The sequence below is a fragment of the Alosa alosa genome, chromosome 12 (assembly GCF_017589495.1).
Source record: "Alosa alosa isolate M-15738 ecotype Scorff River chromosome 12, AALO_Geno_1.1, whole genome shotgun sequence".
Lineage (NCBI taxonomy): Eukaryota > Metazoa > Chordata > Actinopteri > Clupeiformes > Clupeidae > Alosa > Alosa alosa.
In genome coordinates, this window is record NC_063200.1 from 4,977,975 (window position 1) to 4,997,184 (window position 19,210).

Here is a 19,210-nt window from a genome sequence, read left to right on the forward strand (position 1 = left end):
CCTGAAGCCATCACATTGAAGGAGATGAAGCTGTTAGGCTCCTTTAGAAAATCACTGAATCATAAAAAGGTCCTAGTATAATAATAAATATGTAACTAGAAAATGCACACTTTATTCTCCTCGTCATCAAGATTATCATAAGAAGTAAAAGGTCACTGTTGCAAATGGAAGATGGGTTGCCATGGAAACAGGGAGGACTCAGACATCCCAGGGATTTGACCCAGTGACTGTGCCTACTGTACTGCAGCAGTGGGAGAGAGGGGCTGAAGGTAAAGATGGATGGGATAAAAATATGCTGAGACCTGAAACAGGCACGGTCACTCTCTATTTCGCTCACTCTCCCTAAGCCCCCTCTCCCACCCCCACACACACACAGGGCTAGAGAGAGCACACATGGAATGAAAATGAGGTATTTTGTTATAGTTTCCCTTGCCAATTTGAGTAAGGCTACGATTTCTGAGAACACTAACTTTAAATAATTATACGTGATTGTAATCATCATTGAAGTATTTATTGTGCATTTGCAAACACTGTAAAAACATGTATATAACTCCAATGCTAAGACCTATGAATATTTATACAAAAATGTATACACATGCAAAATAAGAAACTTGATAGATTTACATACGGACATACACATAGCTCACACACACACACTTTCAAACACTCAAACATCCACGCATAGAGAGCCACCCAAACACAACCGGTCCAAAATGAGTTAAACATTTTTTGGAACAAAACTACAAGTCAGGATACACATTAAAAAGAAACCCACATACACTGCTTAGATGCTGCAAGAGCTACATTAGACACCTTCCACTATCCAACAGAGCCTCAGGCAGAAGGCTTAAATACATAGCAGTTTAAAAAAATGAATTTATAGTAGTGATCACATCATAAAAAGACAGTAAAAATCAGCATTACACAATCCCTAAAACTAAGTGGAAGATGACAGAGATAGGCAAACAATAGTACAGATTATTTCATCTTTTTTGAAGTGAACACCAATCATGTTGCCACCTAGCAAGGGAAAGAAAGTGTCTTTTCCTCCATTTCAGTTTAAAAAAAAACTAATTCCCTTCCTTGAGCTGTAGTGCCGTCTCCAAACCCACTGCCCCTTGGCTTCCGTCCACCCCCATCCTCCCTCCGAGCAGGAGGAAAGTCTCACGGTCTGTCCTCAGATGATGCTCGGTTAGCTCGCCCTGGTCCTCAGAGGCGGACGCTGTCCCTTTAACACGGCATTGCTGGGAACCACCACCAACCACCACCCCACTCCAACAGCTCTAATGTCAATTTTAAATGTGATCTCATTCACTCTCCCTCCCTCCTCTCTCACTCTATTCCTTTCCCTCATCCCTTCTTCATCCCTCTCCATTTCTTTCTGTCTGAACTTCCACTTCCATCTCTGAGTCAAAACTGAGGCCTAAACAGGCTGGCCGTGTTAACTGGTTAGTTAAAAGCTATTATTTACACCTCAAGGCAAGACGTGCAAAACTAAAACTGCGTATACAAAATCACCACATTTGATGGGCAGGCTCAGATTTCTCAGTAAGAAAACCGTATGGATTTGGCCCATCCTTCAACATGACAAGACCTGACGGAGAGATTGAATACGCACTGTGCCTCTTCACGAGAGCCAACTGTCTGTGCCAAATTACAAAGATGTTGATCCAAGATTTGGGGATTCACCTTTCCTCGCTGATGCTACCAAAGACAACACTCAGGAGGACAATCTCGGTCACAAATCCCTCGTGGTCCATCAAACTAACCAACAGCAGGCACTGACTCACTGACTCTGGATCAGAAACGTCAGCCTTCGCTGCAGATTAAATCATGTTATTGTGCCCATATCTGTCCCCTCACCAACACCACTCAACAAACAAAATCCTCACAGCCACTCTGACCACTCTTGCCTCCTCCATGACCCGGGCCAGGCACCAACAAATGCCAATTTCACCCTCAGCCTGCTTTCCCTTAAAACCACCCCCCGCTACCCCCACCCGAAGGCCTGCCCACCACCTCTAGAACCACAGGGCCACATGTTCCTTTTCCCTGCACTGCAGAGCAGTATAGCCAAAAACACATGGCTCTCCAACATGTGTTAACCATCAGGATTTGAGGGAGGCCTGTGGTTTTACGCAACAAGTGTGAGGAGGTGGAGAAGGAACAAACAGTGCGCTAGCGCATGTCTGCTAGGAGAACAGGGAGGGAGAGGGAGAGACAGATGGAGAAACGAGGAAGAGGAAGAAAGTGAGGAAGAGACTGGACAGAAAGAAAACATCTTTTAATGAACACAATAATGATCCAGTTTGTTGAGAGAGATAGAGAGATTTGAGCGAGGATAGGAAGACCGTTGAGAGATGCATTGGGACCTTGGCATTCACGTTAATGTGTCACAAAAAAAAACCTTGAGGAAAAGCAATCCCATACTCACATGGCTGATAACGCCTGAATACAATCTAGCAAAAATGGCCACTCTCAGCAGACATAGACGAGGCAACGTCCTGTCTATGTGAATAAAAAGACGCTTTGGACTTCTAATAAAACTCTTGGCAAGGTAGGGCCATCAGGGCAATCAACTGAATTATGCTTCTGCTCTGCCTGGCTACGGAATGGCAAACATCCACCCACCCACCGCCGACCACATTGTAAAGTGAATGTACACGGCCCATCCCCACAACAAAAGGCCCATGCAACCTTGAAAATGGGAAATGGGTGAGGCTACACGGCCACAAGCCAAGCAAAAAAACAGACAAAACAGTGAACGAATGTAGTGAAAAAAAAAGGTCAGGTCATGTTTTCCTACAAGCCTCTAACATTCACAATACAGGCGGTCAGTTCAAACCAAAACCATGAAACACAGTTAACGTGGTCTTAACGGAAGGAAGATCAGAAGGAGACATCTTCGAGATGTAAACTTAAGGAAGAGGAAGACTTGAACGAGGGTGTAAAAAAATGGCTGAGAGACAACTGACAGCTTTGTATATGAGTGAGACTGAGACACCATCTGACACCTGCCTTCACAGAAGAGGTGATGTCTCAAACAGCACAACCATGTCAAAGTCATTAACGTTCACAAATCCCCTTCAAAACAAGTTAAGATTTAAAAGCTGATTGACAAACAAAAAAAAGACAAACAAATAAGTACGGAAAAAAAAACTTCTATTGATAGCATGTAAACAAAACAAACACTGGGAGTGAAGAGGGCATATTCGAGAACTTAACCGCTGAGCGTGGCAGAGACTCTGCGAAGCCCAAAGTTCCTGTGTCCTCCATGCTCTCGGTGTCCTTCAAGGACTTGAGTGTCAAAATGTAGCATATGCAACCCATAATGAACCATTTTCACAGATCAGTCAGAACACATGGCACAAACTACTTCTAGGTTTGTGGGAAAAGGCAACCAGCCTCAATATGTCTTCATTGTCAAGTGAGTAATATTCATACTCACAGAAAGGCTATTTGGGACCAACAACAGTAACAGTAAGGCCCAGATGAGAATCTGGGATTATCGAACTTGCCCCGACCAAAAAAACAAAAACAAAACAAAAAAAAACCCTTCTATTTGTACTTTTATGCAGATATCATGAGGATATTGGCATGAAGAATAAACTGCTCACTGCAAGGCTTGTTGTGCCAGTAGTGACAAATGCCAATGGGTTATTTTGCTCAAGAGACAAAAACAAAGCAAGAAAGACACACAAACACCCAAGTAAAGTCATCTCTGATGGCTGCTGGCCCGCCTGAAAGAGCAACATTGTAGCCTCGTGAGCAATGAAAGCGTCTAGTGTGCGAGCAGAGACAATACCGGCATGCTAAATGAAAATGGGTGACAAGTCCACTTCAGCTGAAGATACATGCCCCCAAAATTTACGAGAGCCTAACAAAGCAAGGAAAGAGGAGAGGTGGACCACTGTAGCTTGAGGGCGAAAGAAAGAGAGGGAGGGAGAGTTGAGTGACTTTCAGAAAAACCTCACAAACTCTACTGGCAGAGCCAGGGGAGCTGTGGGTGGTTCTAGATCTGAAAACACTTCCATTGGTTAGCGTTCCAACACCAAAAGGTGCCAAGCCAGTATCATATTAATCACTTCTGAGGAGGACAAAAACAGCCTGGTATGGCTTAGCCATCAAAGCTGACCTCACAGACCAAGATAAATTTAGAGAACATTGATCTGCCTTTGATCCGGTTTTTGAAGTCAGACTTCACACATATAGCATTGTACAGCTGAAACCTCAAAGTTACACAAAGCTTAGTGAGATGAATACCACTGTTAGATCACTGTGTATCTGTGTGATGCATTATTGCATTCAATTTAGCAATTTAAGTTAAAATTAACAAATGAATTTCTTGTTAACTAAGAGCTGGCAAAGAAAATGTAAGTGTTTCTATTCACGGGATAAATATTTCCGTGAATTTCTTTACATTGTTTATCAAATAGTTTGAGATTTTAGACTGGCCGATGCTTATTATCTTTGACAATAGGATTACTAATGTTTACTTGTAAACTATTTGAGTTTGCAAATAAGTGTATTGATAACACAGTGCCTTTCCACTAACAAGGCAACAACTACTCCATATTACAGAACAGATCAGAAGGCCAGATAAGACATTCGTCAGCTGTCAAGTAGACAATCACAAAAAAAGCACTTAAGCAGGTATCATTATGCATTATACATAATATGGGTACTATGAGGTGGAGGACTAGCTCACTCTCACTTTTCATTCACACACCACTTCTCACGCCATTGGATGCATGAGCTCGTAGTCACTTATACTAATCCTTCTAACTGTTGAAGGGTCAAGGCTAAGAATTAGTAGTTAGGAAATTATTCTGTGTGGATGTAGTTTGTTTTGCTAAATATATACTACATGTAAAATAAGATTAAAATGAGCATGATGTTAGCATAGTGTGTGAAGTGAACTACATCAGATGATCTCCCAAGCAGGGAACCTGAACATGTGGGAACCCTGTTAATAATGGATTGGCAACTTCCCAATCTATAGTCCCTTATACCAAAAGGGAAAAGCACTTGTAAGTATCTTCTGATCTCAAACTCTGATTCAAGACACACCAAGGTGCCAAGGTGCATCTCAGACCAACTCAAAGTTGCCCCATCTTCAACATGTAGTATTCCTTCTTTTGTATAAAGTCCACAGTAAAAAGTAATAACACACAAAGTAATATATGCAAGCTAAAACACATAAAACATCCTCTCTCATAAAAAAAAAAGATTAAGAACAAAGTAAAACCCTCTGATACGTAAAAGGGAAAAGACGAACAAGGTGGAGTGTTTTCGTCCTGTTCAACATGATATTCTTCTCCTGCATGTTTCTCTGTAGCTTGCTCTGCTTTTGAGTGTGTTGGATTTCTCAAGTGTTCAGTGCAACAATAAATAGCTCAAGCCCACACACAATCTGGCTGGGAGAGTGGCAACTGTGAGGGTAAGGCGTACGTAGAGTCATGATTGTTCTTTGTTTCTTTGTTGTGTTTTGTATTGTTTGTTTTCCCCACAATGTACAGCAATGGTGGCATCTTCCCCTCTCCCTCCCAGGGTGTGACAGGGCACTGTTGTCGTCCAGGTTACCAGTTTCCATGGTTTCCAACCCCCCCTGCATCCCTTCTCTGTGCAGATGGATGAGTGGAGTTGGGAGGTCAAAAGTCACCGTCATGGCTACGATCCATCCTGAAGCTCCTTGGCCTTAGTGAGGATGGTATGCACATCAGATATGGGATAATCCTGCAAGGGAATGTTACATTTGATCACTCAATATCCTTAGTCAGGCCACAATCTATAGTAGCCTAACAAACCAAGCCAACACAAACTATTCATTAACATCCAATTTCACATTTAACCTCATTTATATAGGCAGAATCAACTTACCTGAAGTAGTCTCATGTTTATTGTAAAGTCTCCTGCCAACAACTGATCTCGGATCAACCTAAAAATGACACATAATTCAGATTCTACAAATCAATGCCAGGTAGCATATCCACGTTGTGCAACACCATTGAGCAATAGATATAAAGTTAAAGTTTTATGACAGGACAGAATGACTTTCATTTATCCCCAACTGCTGTTGAATGCAAGCTATAGAACTAGATGTACAGCACAGCGGTACATAATATGACTGCGGCATGGTGATGATGCCATGTATTGTGTGAAGAAAATAAAGCAGTTTCTTCATCTCTATCCACCTCCTGCTCCCACAACTCCTTGTAAAGCGGAAGTCTTACATGCTCTCCCCTTGGCTTCTCAGTGACTGTTGAATCTTGCTTATTAGGTGTACGTGTAAATTTCACAAAGCGTTCACATTTTGTACAAAGACATCATGTTCTGAAGCCACACTCATCCTCATTCTCTACAAGGTCACCAACTTGTGAACACTATCCCTGTCTGCCAATGGACAATGGGACCATATTCTTCAGTCCCACCCACAAGCACATCTGTAGCTGCATTGCACTTGTATACTTCTGCCATTGTATGGCAGTCATGTTACACACAGCCTCGTGGTATAACTAGATTTGTTTTTTTATCATAGTGTGTATGTGTGTGCATGTGTCTGTGTGTATACCATGTGTGTAAGCGTGTGTATGTGTAAGTGTGTGTCTGAGTGAATGTGTTTTTGTGTGTGTGTGTGTGTGTGTGTGTGTGTGTGTGTACCTGTGCGCTGTGCTTCACTATTCTTCCACAATGTGTGACCATAGCAGCCCAAGCAGTTAGTGAAATGTGTCAGTTGCAGCGCCCCCTCCAGACATAACTGTACAAAAGTCAGTGTGCATGCACAGACTGCAGCAGTGACAACTTTGAACCGTTCCATCATAGAAGTAGTGATACAAAAAGCTCACATTCCTTGGCACTTGTAGCACTGCAGGATACTGTACAAACTAAAAGGTAATAAAAAAAATAGTAAGTATGAGGGATTTTCACTATCCAAAGGACGTGGTGGTAGGATGTCTTACGTGAGCATGGCACAGCAGACCAGGATGAGGAAGTGGAAACGGTCCTGGTCGGAGAAGAGGGTGTCCCAGATGCGGATCACATCGGGCAGAAGGAACTCCTGGGACAGCAGCAATGTTAGCCAGCGGAAGGTGAAGTACTGAGGCTTAATGTTCTGCTCTTGCTGTTGGAGAGAGGGACATATGAAATGATGACAAACTTAGAAAAAGTAGATCATACTGTGTATATACCCTTTCAACAATAAAAACAAAAACAATGCTTGAACATTCTATTTGGGCCCCAATCTACTTCTTTGGCATTAAGATAACATATGGAATGTTAAAACGGAAGTCTTGTGGGGCCAACTATGATGCTGATAATGGAACTCTTGAAAGGGTCCATAGTTTGTTACTGTTGGTAGTTGTTATACATTAGGTACGGGAAAAGACTAATAGATGTAGACACATCTATATATACACTAATACAGTACATATCCGAACAACACAGAATTTCTCAAAGATTAGCAGCTCACCAGCTTAAGGTAGAGCTCCATGTCCTTCTCTTTAAGCATGGAGTAGACACTCTCCATCTTGTAAGTGATGCCACATTGAGAGTCGTCCAGACTCTTGATGAAGTTGTCTCGGTTCTCCGACATCAGGTTGGTGAAGCAGAAGAAGGTGTCTGCCTCGGCATGTTCTGATCACACACACACACACACACACACACAGTAAATTATCACTCTTCCCCATACCCTTTGTCAGCTTAGTTGCTTTGTTGGTGTGGTGCTGTGTGTCAATAGTTTACACTATGATAAACACATCCACTTTCACAAGAGAATATGAGGTCACTTACTATTTTGAGGCTTTTTATTTGTAGCTAATGCTATATGGAAGGGTGTATCTAAAATAAGATGCTTTGGAAGTGTGATAATTTACTGTGTGTGTGTGTGTGTGTGTGTGTGTGTGTATCATAGTGTAAACTATTGACACACAGCACCACACCAACAAAGCAACTAAGCTGACAAAGGGTATGGGGAAGAGTAACATGTGCTGATTTGAGAGGTTATACAAGAAGAAATATGGGAGATAGCACATTATATATTGCAATTCTAAAGCAGGGGTGAAGAGAATATAATTTGCATGTGATGAATATCATTTTCAACCCATGTGTTATCTTTAAGGTGTCAGTGCCTATACTGAACCTCAGCTTACATCCATTCATTTGTGAAGAATACATAAACCAAATAACACCTTACAATTTATAAATATTCAACAACATTTAAATGAGTTTGTCCAGAAATACACAAGTATATGACACCAGAACTATGTGCATAATGTTATATAATTTATCAATTTCATCATGCAAGACCAGCGCTGCTCCCAAAATTCATATCTCAGACTCCTCTCTATAGGTGAAAAGTGCAGATTCCTAACTTGGCGAAGCACTAGAGGATCTTTGGCTAAGACACAGCACAAGGCATTTCTTTCAGATCCCCTTTTGTCCTGTAGGTGGAAGCAGACACACAAGGTCTTCACATCACAGAGTCTCACTCAGTGTAAAAGGAGGAGTTGATGAAACCATCGAGTCAACACTTTCAGCTTGTGTCATAGTGCTGCTCGTTGGCTGCTTATTAACATAATATTATTTCAATCTGAAAGTTTCACTGGGTGATTTGGCCATTTTGACAACTCAAATTCATGTTAATTTTTAAAATTCAAAAACTGTCACTGTACCTGAATTGATAGTCAACCGAGAATTAGGTTTAGTGGCGAAAAACTGATCTGAAGTTCTCCATGCTGTAAGTGAACTATGTTTCAGAGGTCACACGCAGTAAACTGCAGTGAACAATTCCAGACAGTCTGCACATAAACAGTTATCTCCAATTGGACTTGATTTAATTACAACATCCACGTCAACCCAAACAGCCTCTACTTCATAGAGACAAACGAAGGTCAACGGCCTTTGGCGTCACACACACACTCAGGTCAGATTATGACTGAATCATCAGCGACAGCAATTGATGACAAACTGAGACTACTACAGGTCTTTTTAGAACCAAATAAAACTTTTGAGACCACAAGGATTCAGAAGATTCTTAGTGGTAGTGAGCATAAATGTAAGATTTATCAGCTCATCGGGACATTTCATCTACATCAGGGACGACACCGTTATGATACTGGGCTGGTCGCAATCTGTTGCTCAGACTGAACGGGATCCTGGGGCTCAGTGTTTAATCTAATGCCACTCACTCCTAAGTATCGTTCCGATCTTGTGCCATTTCTCTGAAAGCAGATTTAAACAAGATCAAGGCAAGTCCTCCTTCACCTTACTTTCACTGACATAACTACTAAGTCTCTGCTCTGAAGCACATCTGAACAAATCTCAGTCTATCCAACTACCAATAACCTAAGCTTGAGGCACTTCTACTCGGCAGTACAAAACATTTAGAAGTTTTCATTACATTTAGAAGTCAGATAGATAGATAGATAGATAGATAGATAGATAGATACTTTATTGATCCCCAAGGGGAAATTCAAGTCTGCATTAGATATGGAAGTAGGAGGCAGTAGTTGCACATTCATATATTGACCACAACGCTATTCTGTGTATTTATTCAGGCAACAAAGTGCTACCATCACCACTACTTGGATAACTTCTCAGCCAAGAAGACCCAAACAAGTTGAAAAGGTGGAATCACTATCTTCTTACCTTTCCATTCTTCATTAGGATCCGTGGCAAATGTGTAGTAGATGGGTCCTACAACCTCATTCATGCCCTGCACATAGGCAATGCCTGGGTTGAGCTTAGCATAGATGAACAGGATGCGCTCCACCACCTCCCAGTGAGCCTCGCAGCCATTGGGCAGCACCTCGTATTCATTAGAGGGGTAAAGATTGAGCGCTTTGCCAGGAGAGCTCACCTGTGGGAGGGGAACAGAGAAATGAGTAAGGAGACTGGTAGCATGGGTGTAATGAAACAGCAGGTGAGTCTGCTACGACACAAATCACAAAATCACTAGGGGTACAGGACGTAATACCTGAAGTTATAAGAAATGTTCGAACCTACAGGGGCGCAAACTTCACGTCAACATTGGGGGGTCACAATATAAGAAAGATGTTTTATGCTGATATATTTTGCACGGCAAGTCAGGGACATTGGAGGTATTGTCTGAGAGGGAGTGCGGATCATAAAAGCGGGGGTCCAGGGATTCCTGCCCGTGAACATTTTAAAATTCTGTCTGTTAAACACACCATTTTAACGCAGTTTGGGAGGGTCAGAAATACCTAAACAGAGCAAGCAAGCAGGGCCCGTCGGTCTTCTGTCTAACTCAGCTAGGTGAAGTGAACAGTCACTGCTTGACACTACCCTGCATTGATATTTCACGTTAATAATGGAGATGTTAGCAAAACTACAGATTTTGGTTAAAGGAGATGCAGATCATCTCCATCATTAAGTTATTTGCGCAACAGCCCGTATTCTGCGTTCACTCCAGCAAGACGAGTAAAATAAATGTTTATTAAAGCCGTCATCACCAAAGGCTACACTACGATATTAATCTCTGTTAGGCCTACAACAAATTACAATTTCAACTTTTAAGTGCAGTGGATTAGGCTATCCATGCTGTTTTAATGGACAGTTACAGGAACTTCATTAGATATCGTTGCTTCATTTTCACTTGCGCAGACGCACACATATTGAATGACCACTCATACCACCACCAATTGTATGCCTGTATATTTGTTGACACTAAATTAAGAAGTATTTCCTGATCGGGGAAACTTTTAGTTTCTTTGTCTTTCGGTCCGCAGTTCCATAATATCATTCAATACAATAATATTTGCAATTTAACAGACAAAAGCCAGGCATAATTTCAATTCGTGGCTCTGGTGACCAGCAACCTAGCCTACTCATTGAAGAGGCTCGTAGTTTGAGAAACGCTGGAAATCATAAAGAGCGAAAGCGCTGTGGAAACAGAAGGCAGGTATGATATTGTTGTCACAACCGGCGTGTGGCAGAACTGCCAGTATTTACATTTGTCATTTGAGGAAACTTTTGGCTTTAGAGACAGCAGAGGGGTATTTCACAAAGGCAGAATTAAAGGTGCTCTAAGCGATGTTACATGGTTTTCTAAGCTAAAACATTTTTTGTCACATACAGCAAACATCACCTCACCATCCGCTAGCTCCCTGTGCCCTGAATACGCTGTAAAAAAACACAGACTTTGTGGACAGCCCAAAAACAACTTGCTAATTTGCTGTTGTACGAGCAAATGCTTTGAGTAAATAGTAAATGGAATAAAGCTCTTTTCACATGGTGGTCTGATTTGAATGACAGCTGGCCGAACCAATAAGACAAATTATTAACATCAGAATTAACTAAGCCTGGCTGTTAGCCTGGTAGGGACCAGGCTAGCTGCACAGAATAAATTCCCATGGTAACTATCCTAAAATTCAGACAGGATAACCAAAAATCTTAGCTTAATCCCTTATCTAGGTTTTGTGAAATACGCCTCTGGTCATTTTAGGTCACAAACAGTACCCTGGGGAATAACCACATCAAGTCTTCAACCCATTTAACATTCACAAAAACATTTCAATATTCACTGTAAACAAACACAGCACCCAGTATGGACACACTCAGGCTTTGTGTACTCACCAGTCTTCCGCGCGTGTGCACTGACTCACTCTATGCATGACAACTCCATCATAAACACAACACACGCAGACAGACTCACTCTCACACACCCAACCCTCTAATACTCACCGGACTCTCACTGTGGACAGACTGACCGAGGCAAAGAGAAGACACATCTCATCAACAACCCCTTTAAAAATGCTTTTTGAACCGAATCAAGGGCTACCGCACACACAGGGGAGACGCAGAAAGACACACACACACACACACACTCACGTTGGTGACCCCGCTGCGGTTGCGGTCCACAGTCTGAGATTTGAGGGTGGTTTGCTCCACGCGACGCCGGAGGGTTTCGTAATCGTTCTGAGGGTCCAGGATGAGCTTGCAGGGGAACTCTGTGGGCCTCTGGAAGAAGGCCATGTCAGGATACAGTCGCCTGGAGGAGGCACACACACACACACACACACACACACACACACACACACACACAGCATAGATAAAATAATTAATTCAATACCATGAACTAGTGATGTAAATGTTGTCAATTGAATTAATATGACCGCTGGTCAGTGTGACTCATGGAGATAAAGGTACTTTTCTTGACAATTACCGGTATGTTACTTTTTAAACCATGCCTTGTTTGTTTTAAGGTTAACTTTTAGTGCACGACCCATATGTGCTCTAATTTCTTTGTAACCAATTCCTTTATTGCAATTAGATAAATTAGGTTTTTATTGGATAGGAAAAGCACATACAAAAGATAAACTTTTCATTCAAAGGTGAATCTCATCAAAAAAGTTTTTTTTTTTTAAATCTACCTTTTGAAAAACACCATCTTCCAACCCTCTACCTTTGAGAACCTTTCAGTAATGCATGACCTGTTAAAAGGATCTAGAGGACACATTTGGGGAGAGAAAGCTCCTTTGGATATCAAAGGAAGACTGAGCTCCTTTGGTGTGTCTATAACCAACCTGACATCTTTATCGATCTGAAGCAGAACCTCATTGTCTTTGAAGTAGTTGTTCCATCTGCTGTCAGGGTTTGGGTTCAGAGGCTGAGAGAGAGAGAGAGAGAGAGAGAGAGAGAGAGAGAGAGAGAGAGAGAGAGAGAGAGAGAGAGAGAGAGTGAGAGAGAGAGAGGGATGGAGAGAAAGAGAGGTAGAGAGGTAGACAAGGAAAGAAGAGGGTAGAAAGCTGAGGCAAGCTGAGCCACAAATTAACTCAACCAATCACATCAAAGTTATGACTAGATGATGGTGCATCTTGTGTTCCCCGTTGGGTGCGCTAATGAGTCTTATGCAATATGCCAGCATATAGAGTAATAGGACTGCAGAGCCAACATCTATGCATATACCGGTCACCCCAGTGTTTCTGAATATGTGAAACTTCCACATGTTGGGTGGTAAAAAAACAGCTTACATACACTATCCACTACACATTTGCATTCACCCACTCCACACTTCTGTGCTACTCTGTCAATGAACTAGCGAAAACGCCTCCAGTCATCGGGTCCATGCCACTATGGGGATATTGGGGGCATGCACTTACGTGGTCCTCCAGGGTCACGTCCTCTCGGGAGAGCCCCAGGTTGGCCTTGGCAATGCCTGGCTGGATGATCATTTCCTTCAGGAACTGGCAATACAGCTCCCTGCGCAGACAGGTTACACTAGTGAGCGGGCACATCATCCAGCACCGACACTCCTTAAACGAGGGGGCAAACAAAGCTAGCAGAACATGTTAGTGGGTGAACAACTCGCCTGTGTCAAGGATATTTGATACGGGTGTGGAGCACAGGAATAAGCTGTTCGACCGTCATCCAACCCAGATGAATCATTTCAGCGCTAAATTAAAAGGAAGGGGGCCCAGTGGGAACTGTGGGTAATGCTGAATAATTTAAGGAGAAGCGGAATTCCTCATGCAGCCAACCATGACTCATCAGCACCACGCTTCTCTATGGTTCAACTGGCAGTTTAAGCGTCTGTGTGTGTGTGTGTGTGTGTGTGTGTGTGTGTGTGTGTGTGTGTGTCTTTGTCTGTTAGCGCATGTCTGTGAGCATGTATGTGGTGGGGTTGTGCAGTGTCTGTGAGCGTGCGTGTGTGTGTGTGTGTGTGTGTGTTGTCTGTGAGCGTGTGTGTGTGTGTGTGTGTGTGTGCGTGTGTGTGTGTGTGTGTGTCAGTGAGCGTGTGTGTGGTGGGGTTGTGCAGCATTCATGGGCATGTGTGTCTGTGAGCGTGTGTGTGGTGGGGTTGTGCAGTGCCTGTGAGCGTGTGTGTGTGTGGTGTCTGAGCGCAGTTGTGAGCTGAGCGCAGTGTGTGAGTGGGGTCTGTGGAGCCGTGTGTGTGGTGGGGTTTTGCAGTGCCTGTGTGTGTGTTGTCTGTGAGCGTGTGTGTGGTGGGGTTGTGCAGTGCCTGTGAGCGTGTGTGTGTGTGTGTCTGTGAGCGTGTGTGTGTGTGGTGTCTGTGAGCGTGTGTGTGTGTGTGGTGTGTGTGTGTGTGTGTGTGTGTGTGTGTGTGTGAGCCCATGTCTGTGAGCATGTGTGTGGTGGGGTTGTGCAGCATTCATGGGCATGTGTGTCTGTGAGTGTGTGTGTGGGGTTGTGCATTTGAAACCAGCCAGGCCCCCGAGCAACAACAGCATCAGCGGAATCTACGGTGGAAAGTGAACGCTCTGGCCAAACTCCAGAGGGTCAACCAATGACGCGGAACCTGATCAAAGCTGTGGAGGGGAACCTAGGCTGCCCCGCGGAACCTGATCAAAGCTGTGGAGGGGAACCTAGGCTGCCCCACAGAACCTGATCAAAGCTGTGGAGGGGAACCTAGGCTGCCCCACAGAACCTGATCAAAGCTGTGGAGGGGAACCTAGGCTGCCCCACAGAACCTGATCAAAGCTGTGGAGGGGAACCTAGGCTGCCCCACTTCTTACCTCTGTTTTTCCAAGAAGGACTCCCATAGCAACTGATCCAGGGGCAGGTAGTTTAACAGGATCTGAGAGTGAAAGATAAGTGTGAGTTTATTGTGCCCACACCTAGACTAATTTGTGTCACTAGACTAACTGTCTGTCATGAGACTGAAACAAGATGCACAACAAGCTTGTCTTTGAGTCTGAAGTCCAACACAGCACACATAGATACAACCTGTAATGCTTAGCTAGACTGTAATTAGGGTGCTTATGCAACTCTTCTTCAATCACACGCCTGTCGTACCATCTTCAACATCATCCATCAATCACTACTTTCCTCGCCTGGTCTATAATATCTAATTTTATTAGCAGTTCAAACTACAACTAAACATGTAAATACCCCATGGAAAGTTGTAAAATCTAATCATACAGCCTCTCAAGATAAATTTACCTTCCAACACAAAGCACGGATTCCACCTTCAAAGGGGATTCCTGAAAGAGAGTTGGGAGAGTCATGTTATTCCAGTAGACCATATCAATACTCTTTCCACCGTCAGTCACAAATATGATCATGTATAGCTCACTGATTGTAATATGGGTATAGCCTGGTTCCTGAAGACAAATAAAAACCTCTGCAGTCTTTGCAGTAAAGGGCCAAGGCCTCAGCAATGACTCACCACTAAAGCAGAGCTCACGAAGCCCCTTCAGGTTGATTTTTTCCTCTCCCAAAGCCCCCTTGAATTCCTGGATCCTTGGAACACCAAGGTAAAGCACCATTACAAAATAACTCGTAACAGCCATTTCTGTCTGAAATGGAACACCTACAGCGTCTCCAAAGAGACTACCCAAATGACTTTCCATACACACTGCATACTTAACGTACTGTTATATTAAAAGGGATTTAGCTCATATGTGAGGTGTAACACCTGTGGTGTAACCTGTAAGCCCTGTACATGAACTGATGAAGAGGGAGAGGCGTTTAAACCCAAGGCCATTCCACACACAGGGACAGGGCTTGATCAGGTTTTGCACGAAGCTCAAGATAGATAAAACAGGATTGAAGAAAGGAAATGATAGAACGCTGAATCCTTAAGGGAGCACCCAAACTGTGCAGTTTATTTCAACACCAGTTCTCCAGCACTTTTTTAATGCTTCTTTGAGTGCGTGTCACGTTTTCCTTCACTGCTCTGTTCTCACTCCAGTCATGAAAATGTCTGACACTAGGACAGAAACACTAGTGTCGAGATAAATGTCTTCGCCAACGTTAATGCATTTTTTACGCATACCTAGTGAAGGCCCAGACACAGACAGAGTGAGTATCAGTATGTTTGTGGGCTGGAGCAGGATCACAAGGACTCCACCAGGAGCATCAGAGGAAAGAAACTTTAATAGGCATCACTTCCCTCATTATGTAGTTATGTGAAAATAGCACCTCTTTCAATCCCACATGTGCCATTTTGCATTCTAGATTCTGCCTCTTGAGGGGATAGAGCCCAACACAGGGGCAGGTGATCAATAAAAGCTCTCCATTCTGTGTCAGCTGACTATCCAGGAAGATCACAAGACATAGATGAGGTCATATTTCCCTGAACAGGACAACCGATTTGATTCCCTCTCAGGGATGTGCGGCAGCAGTCTTGTACTGAGTAGCCATCACAGGCAACATAGAGTGATTTCATTGGGGTCAACTTTTAGTAGGCTGCAAAAACTGATGATGTTACAGTTTTAATGAAACATTAGTGTCATAGACTGCACATCCCCAGTAATGACAACTCTTTCCTCAAATGTGACCACGACATCCTGTTTTTAGTCCATTCAGAAACTGCATATGATCAGCAAGATGTTCGGCTTCTTTATCTAGCAGGAAAAGAAAAGGCTTCTCTGTCTCTCACTCCGTGTTGAACATCTATAACCATTTATCTTAAACCTGCCGTTACGTGAACTTGAATTACCAGTCACGCAAGGTATCTTGCATTCAAAGATAGACCAGATAAAAAAAAATCTAACAAGCATTACATTTGGCAAAGTAAATATTTACCGAACAAACATGGCATACAAATGTTGAAAATATTGTTTATATGCGAATGCGTCCCAAAAGCGAGGTATGACTAAGAGAATGTTTGGGCCTACTCTTGATAATGTGATCAGTAGAGAATGCGGAGTTGTCTGCAAGCAAGAACATACTAATTCAATTTCAGAAAATTACATGGCACCAGTTCTGCATTTTTCGCCACTGAATCAAAGTATCGGCGAGTTCATCCGCTAAACGTTTAGCAAGTGAATGAAAAGTTGTCAAATGAAAGTTAACGACACTTCAGCAGTTGTGTCAGTTAAACCAGCCCATAGCCTACTAGGTTCTACAATAAACACTTGATTAGCTGCTACATCAAACTTGCACTATGAGACTTCACAAGAGTGGATCCACCGCGTTTCTGCAGCATTACATCTGGTAAATCAGACGAAGAGCGGACGTGTAGATATACTAAAAGTAAAAAATTCGGAGCAGCACAGATGTAGTATTAGCTATAAACTTTAATTAAGGTGGACAAAACGTTAGTCCCTTTTGTGCACCTTAATTAAAGTGTATAGCTAATACTACATCTGTGCTGCACCGAATTTTTACTTTTAGTATAGTTTCACTATGAGACATTTGTTGTCATAAATATGGTATTGCCACAAGGTACATCGATTTTGAGAAAGAACAGCTGGCCATTTGATGGACTCTATGGATTGCATTGTCTTGTCATAGATGAATCCTAACTGTAACATTGCTCCCATGAAGGCACAAGAAAAGACCAGTAACAAGAAAAGACCAACCCATTAGCTTAGGACATTTTAGCTAAATCCATGACACATAATCACCCATTCAATCATCGAACTAGCGGCGTTTAACAGAATCGGTTAACGCTGGCTAGCTACCCACATTGCATTGCATCGAGACAACGGACAGCGTCCGCGAGTGTGCTGAATAATACCAGTAGGCTACAATACAACGTGCAAAGTAACGATAACACACATTTTCCGTTTGACTTCAAATGTATAGAAACTGTGCCTTTGTACTTTTATAATCAGAAGCCTACATTAATTCTGAATGTCATTCCGCGACGAGTAGTCTCACCTGTTTCGATACGAAGTCGACATGTTGACTTCCTCCTTACTGAAGCGCCTGGGTGCTGCTATAAAAATAGTCCGATGGAGAAACAATTCGGCTTTGTCAAGAAAGGCATCCGGCGGTCCAAACAAAGCTACTTGATGACTTTGTTGCCCCTTACTGCAACAATTGTTTGTAGATTAAACAAAAGTGCCATAAATTAAAACATTTGCCCCTTTGTAGTATGAGTTTATTAAAAATGTAGTTCTTTATCAAAGAGTTAACCTCTTACTTTAGCGAATGACAAAACAATAGACTGCATGAGAGTTTTCAGAATTACAAACTCTCAGCTGCTACAGTAGCCTATATTTCTCTGAGTTGATAAGCCTTCTAATAAAAACAATCAAAGGTTTTTGGAACAGGTAACAGACTCACTCAAAATACCCCTGCATCTAGTTCTTAACTGCAGATGACTTTCTGATTTTTTTATGTGTAGTTGACTTAATTAGAGACAAGATCACCATTCTTTGCAGAATGCTGAAGTCACACTGAAGGATGCAAACACTTGAACCTAACAGTTTGAAATGATTTACCTTATGGCCCTATAGGTTTGTAATTGCTTTTAAGTCGAGAACATGTCTAATAGACCCAATACCATCTTGTCTTTTTAAGGAATTATTGCCTGTCACTAGTTCTTTTCTTCTTTATATTAACAAGTCACTTGCCCTGCGCCCCGCAATCAGCTTTTAAAACTGCAATTATCAAACCACTTCATAAAATAACTAATATGGACTCACAAGTTCGGAATAACTATATAGACCGATATAGCCTACCTTTTATGTCTAAATTACTTAAAAGGGCTGATGGCAACCAATTCTTAAATCTAAAGGCCCATCGCAAATTAGGAAATGGATGGGTATGAATGTTCTATTGTTAAATCCTAACAAGTTATTAGGATGTGAGTGAGGCTAGTCAAATCTAGAAACATGTCTGAGATACTGAGTGTCAATATTGATTGGTGTATCAATACCAAAAGTCTAACATTCCAGTCTCACATAAAGGCTCCCCAAGACAGCATTTTACAATCTACACAATATAGGTAATAGATCTATTTTGTCACTGTGTTATGCTGAAACATTAATTCATTTGTATCTTCAAAATTTGATTATTGTAATGTCCTATTTTCTGGTCTTCCTGATTGTGCTAGAAGTCTTCAACTTGTTCAGAATGCTGCAACCATTTATACTATACTATATAACAATATATAAATGTAACCATAACACCTGTTTTACTTTGACTTCGCTGGTTGCCAGTCTATAGACTCCATGGAACTGGGATGGAAGTGGGACGTGCAGGGATGCATTGTCTTGGGGAACTGAAATCAGAGATATGATCACTTAGAATCATTTGGCTCTGCTGAGAGAGTGATTGGCTGCAGGATGCCTTTTCTCCAGAGTCTACAAAGTCTGTACACCTCTGTACACTTCCAGGACTCTGAGGCGGGCAGGAAAGATCGCTGCAGACCCCTTCCACCCCAGACACAGTCTTTTTGAGACACTCCCCTCTGGCAGGAAGCTGCGGTCCATCATGACCAGGACCTCACGCTACAAAAACAGTTTCTTCCCCTCTGCAATTTGGTCTCCTCAACAAA

At 42.5% G+C, this 19,210-nt stretch overlaps 1 protein-coding gene across 1 annotated transcript; it reads right to left on the minus strand.

Annotated features, from left to right (window-relative positions):
* Positions 1 to 489: 489 nt before the first annotated feature.
* On the minus strand, positions 490 to 17,632 carry tbc1d13 (TBC1 domain family, member 13). Its single transcript, XM_048258735.1, has 12 exons — positions 17,587 to 17,632; positions 15,146 to 15,219; positions 14,920 to 14,960; positions 14,493 to 14,554; positions 13,119 to 13,218; positions 12,543 to 12,625; positions 11,848 to 12,007; positions 9,646 to 9,856; positions 7,469 to 7,632; positions 6,960 to 7,120; positions 5,881 to 5,938; positions 490 to 5,736 (listed from the first exon to the last, which is right to left on the minus strand). The coding sequence occupies exons 1-12, from the start codon at positions 17,607 to 17,609 to the stop codon at positions 5,671 to 5,673; spliced, it is 1,203 nt and encodes a 400-aa protein (XP_048114692.1). The 5' UTR covers positions 17,610 to 17,632; the 3' UTR covers positions 490 to 5,670.
* Between the last annotated feature and the right edge of the window lie 1,578 nt (positions 17,633 to 19,210).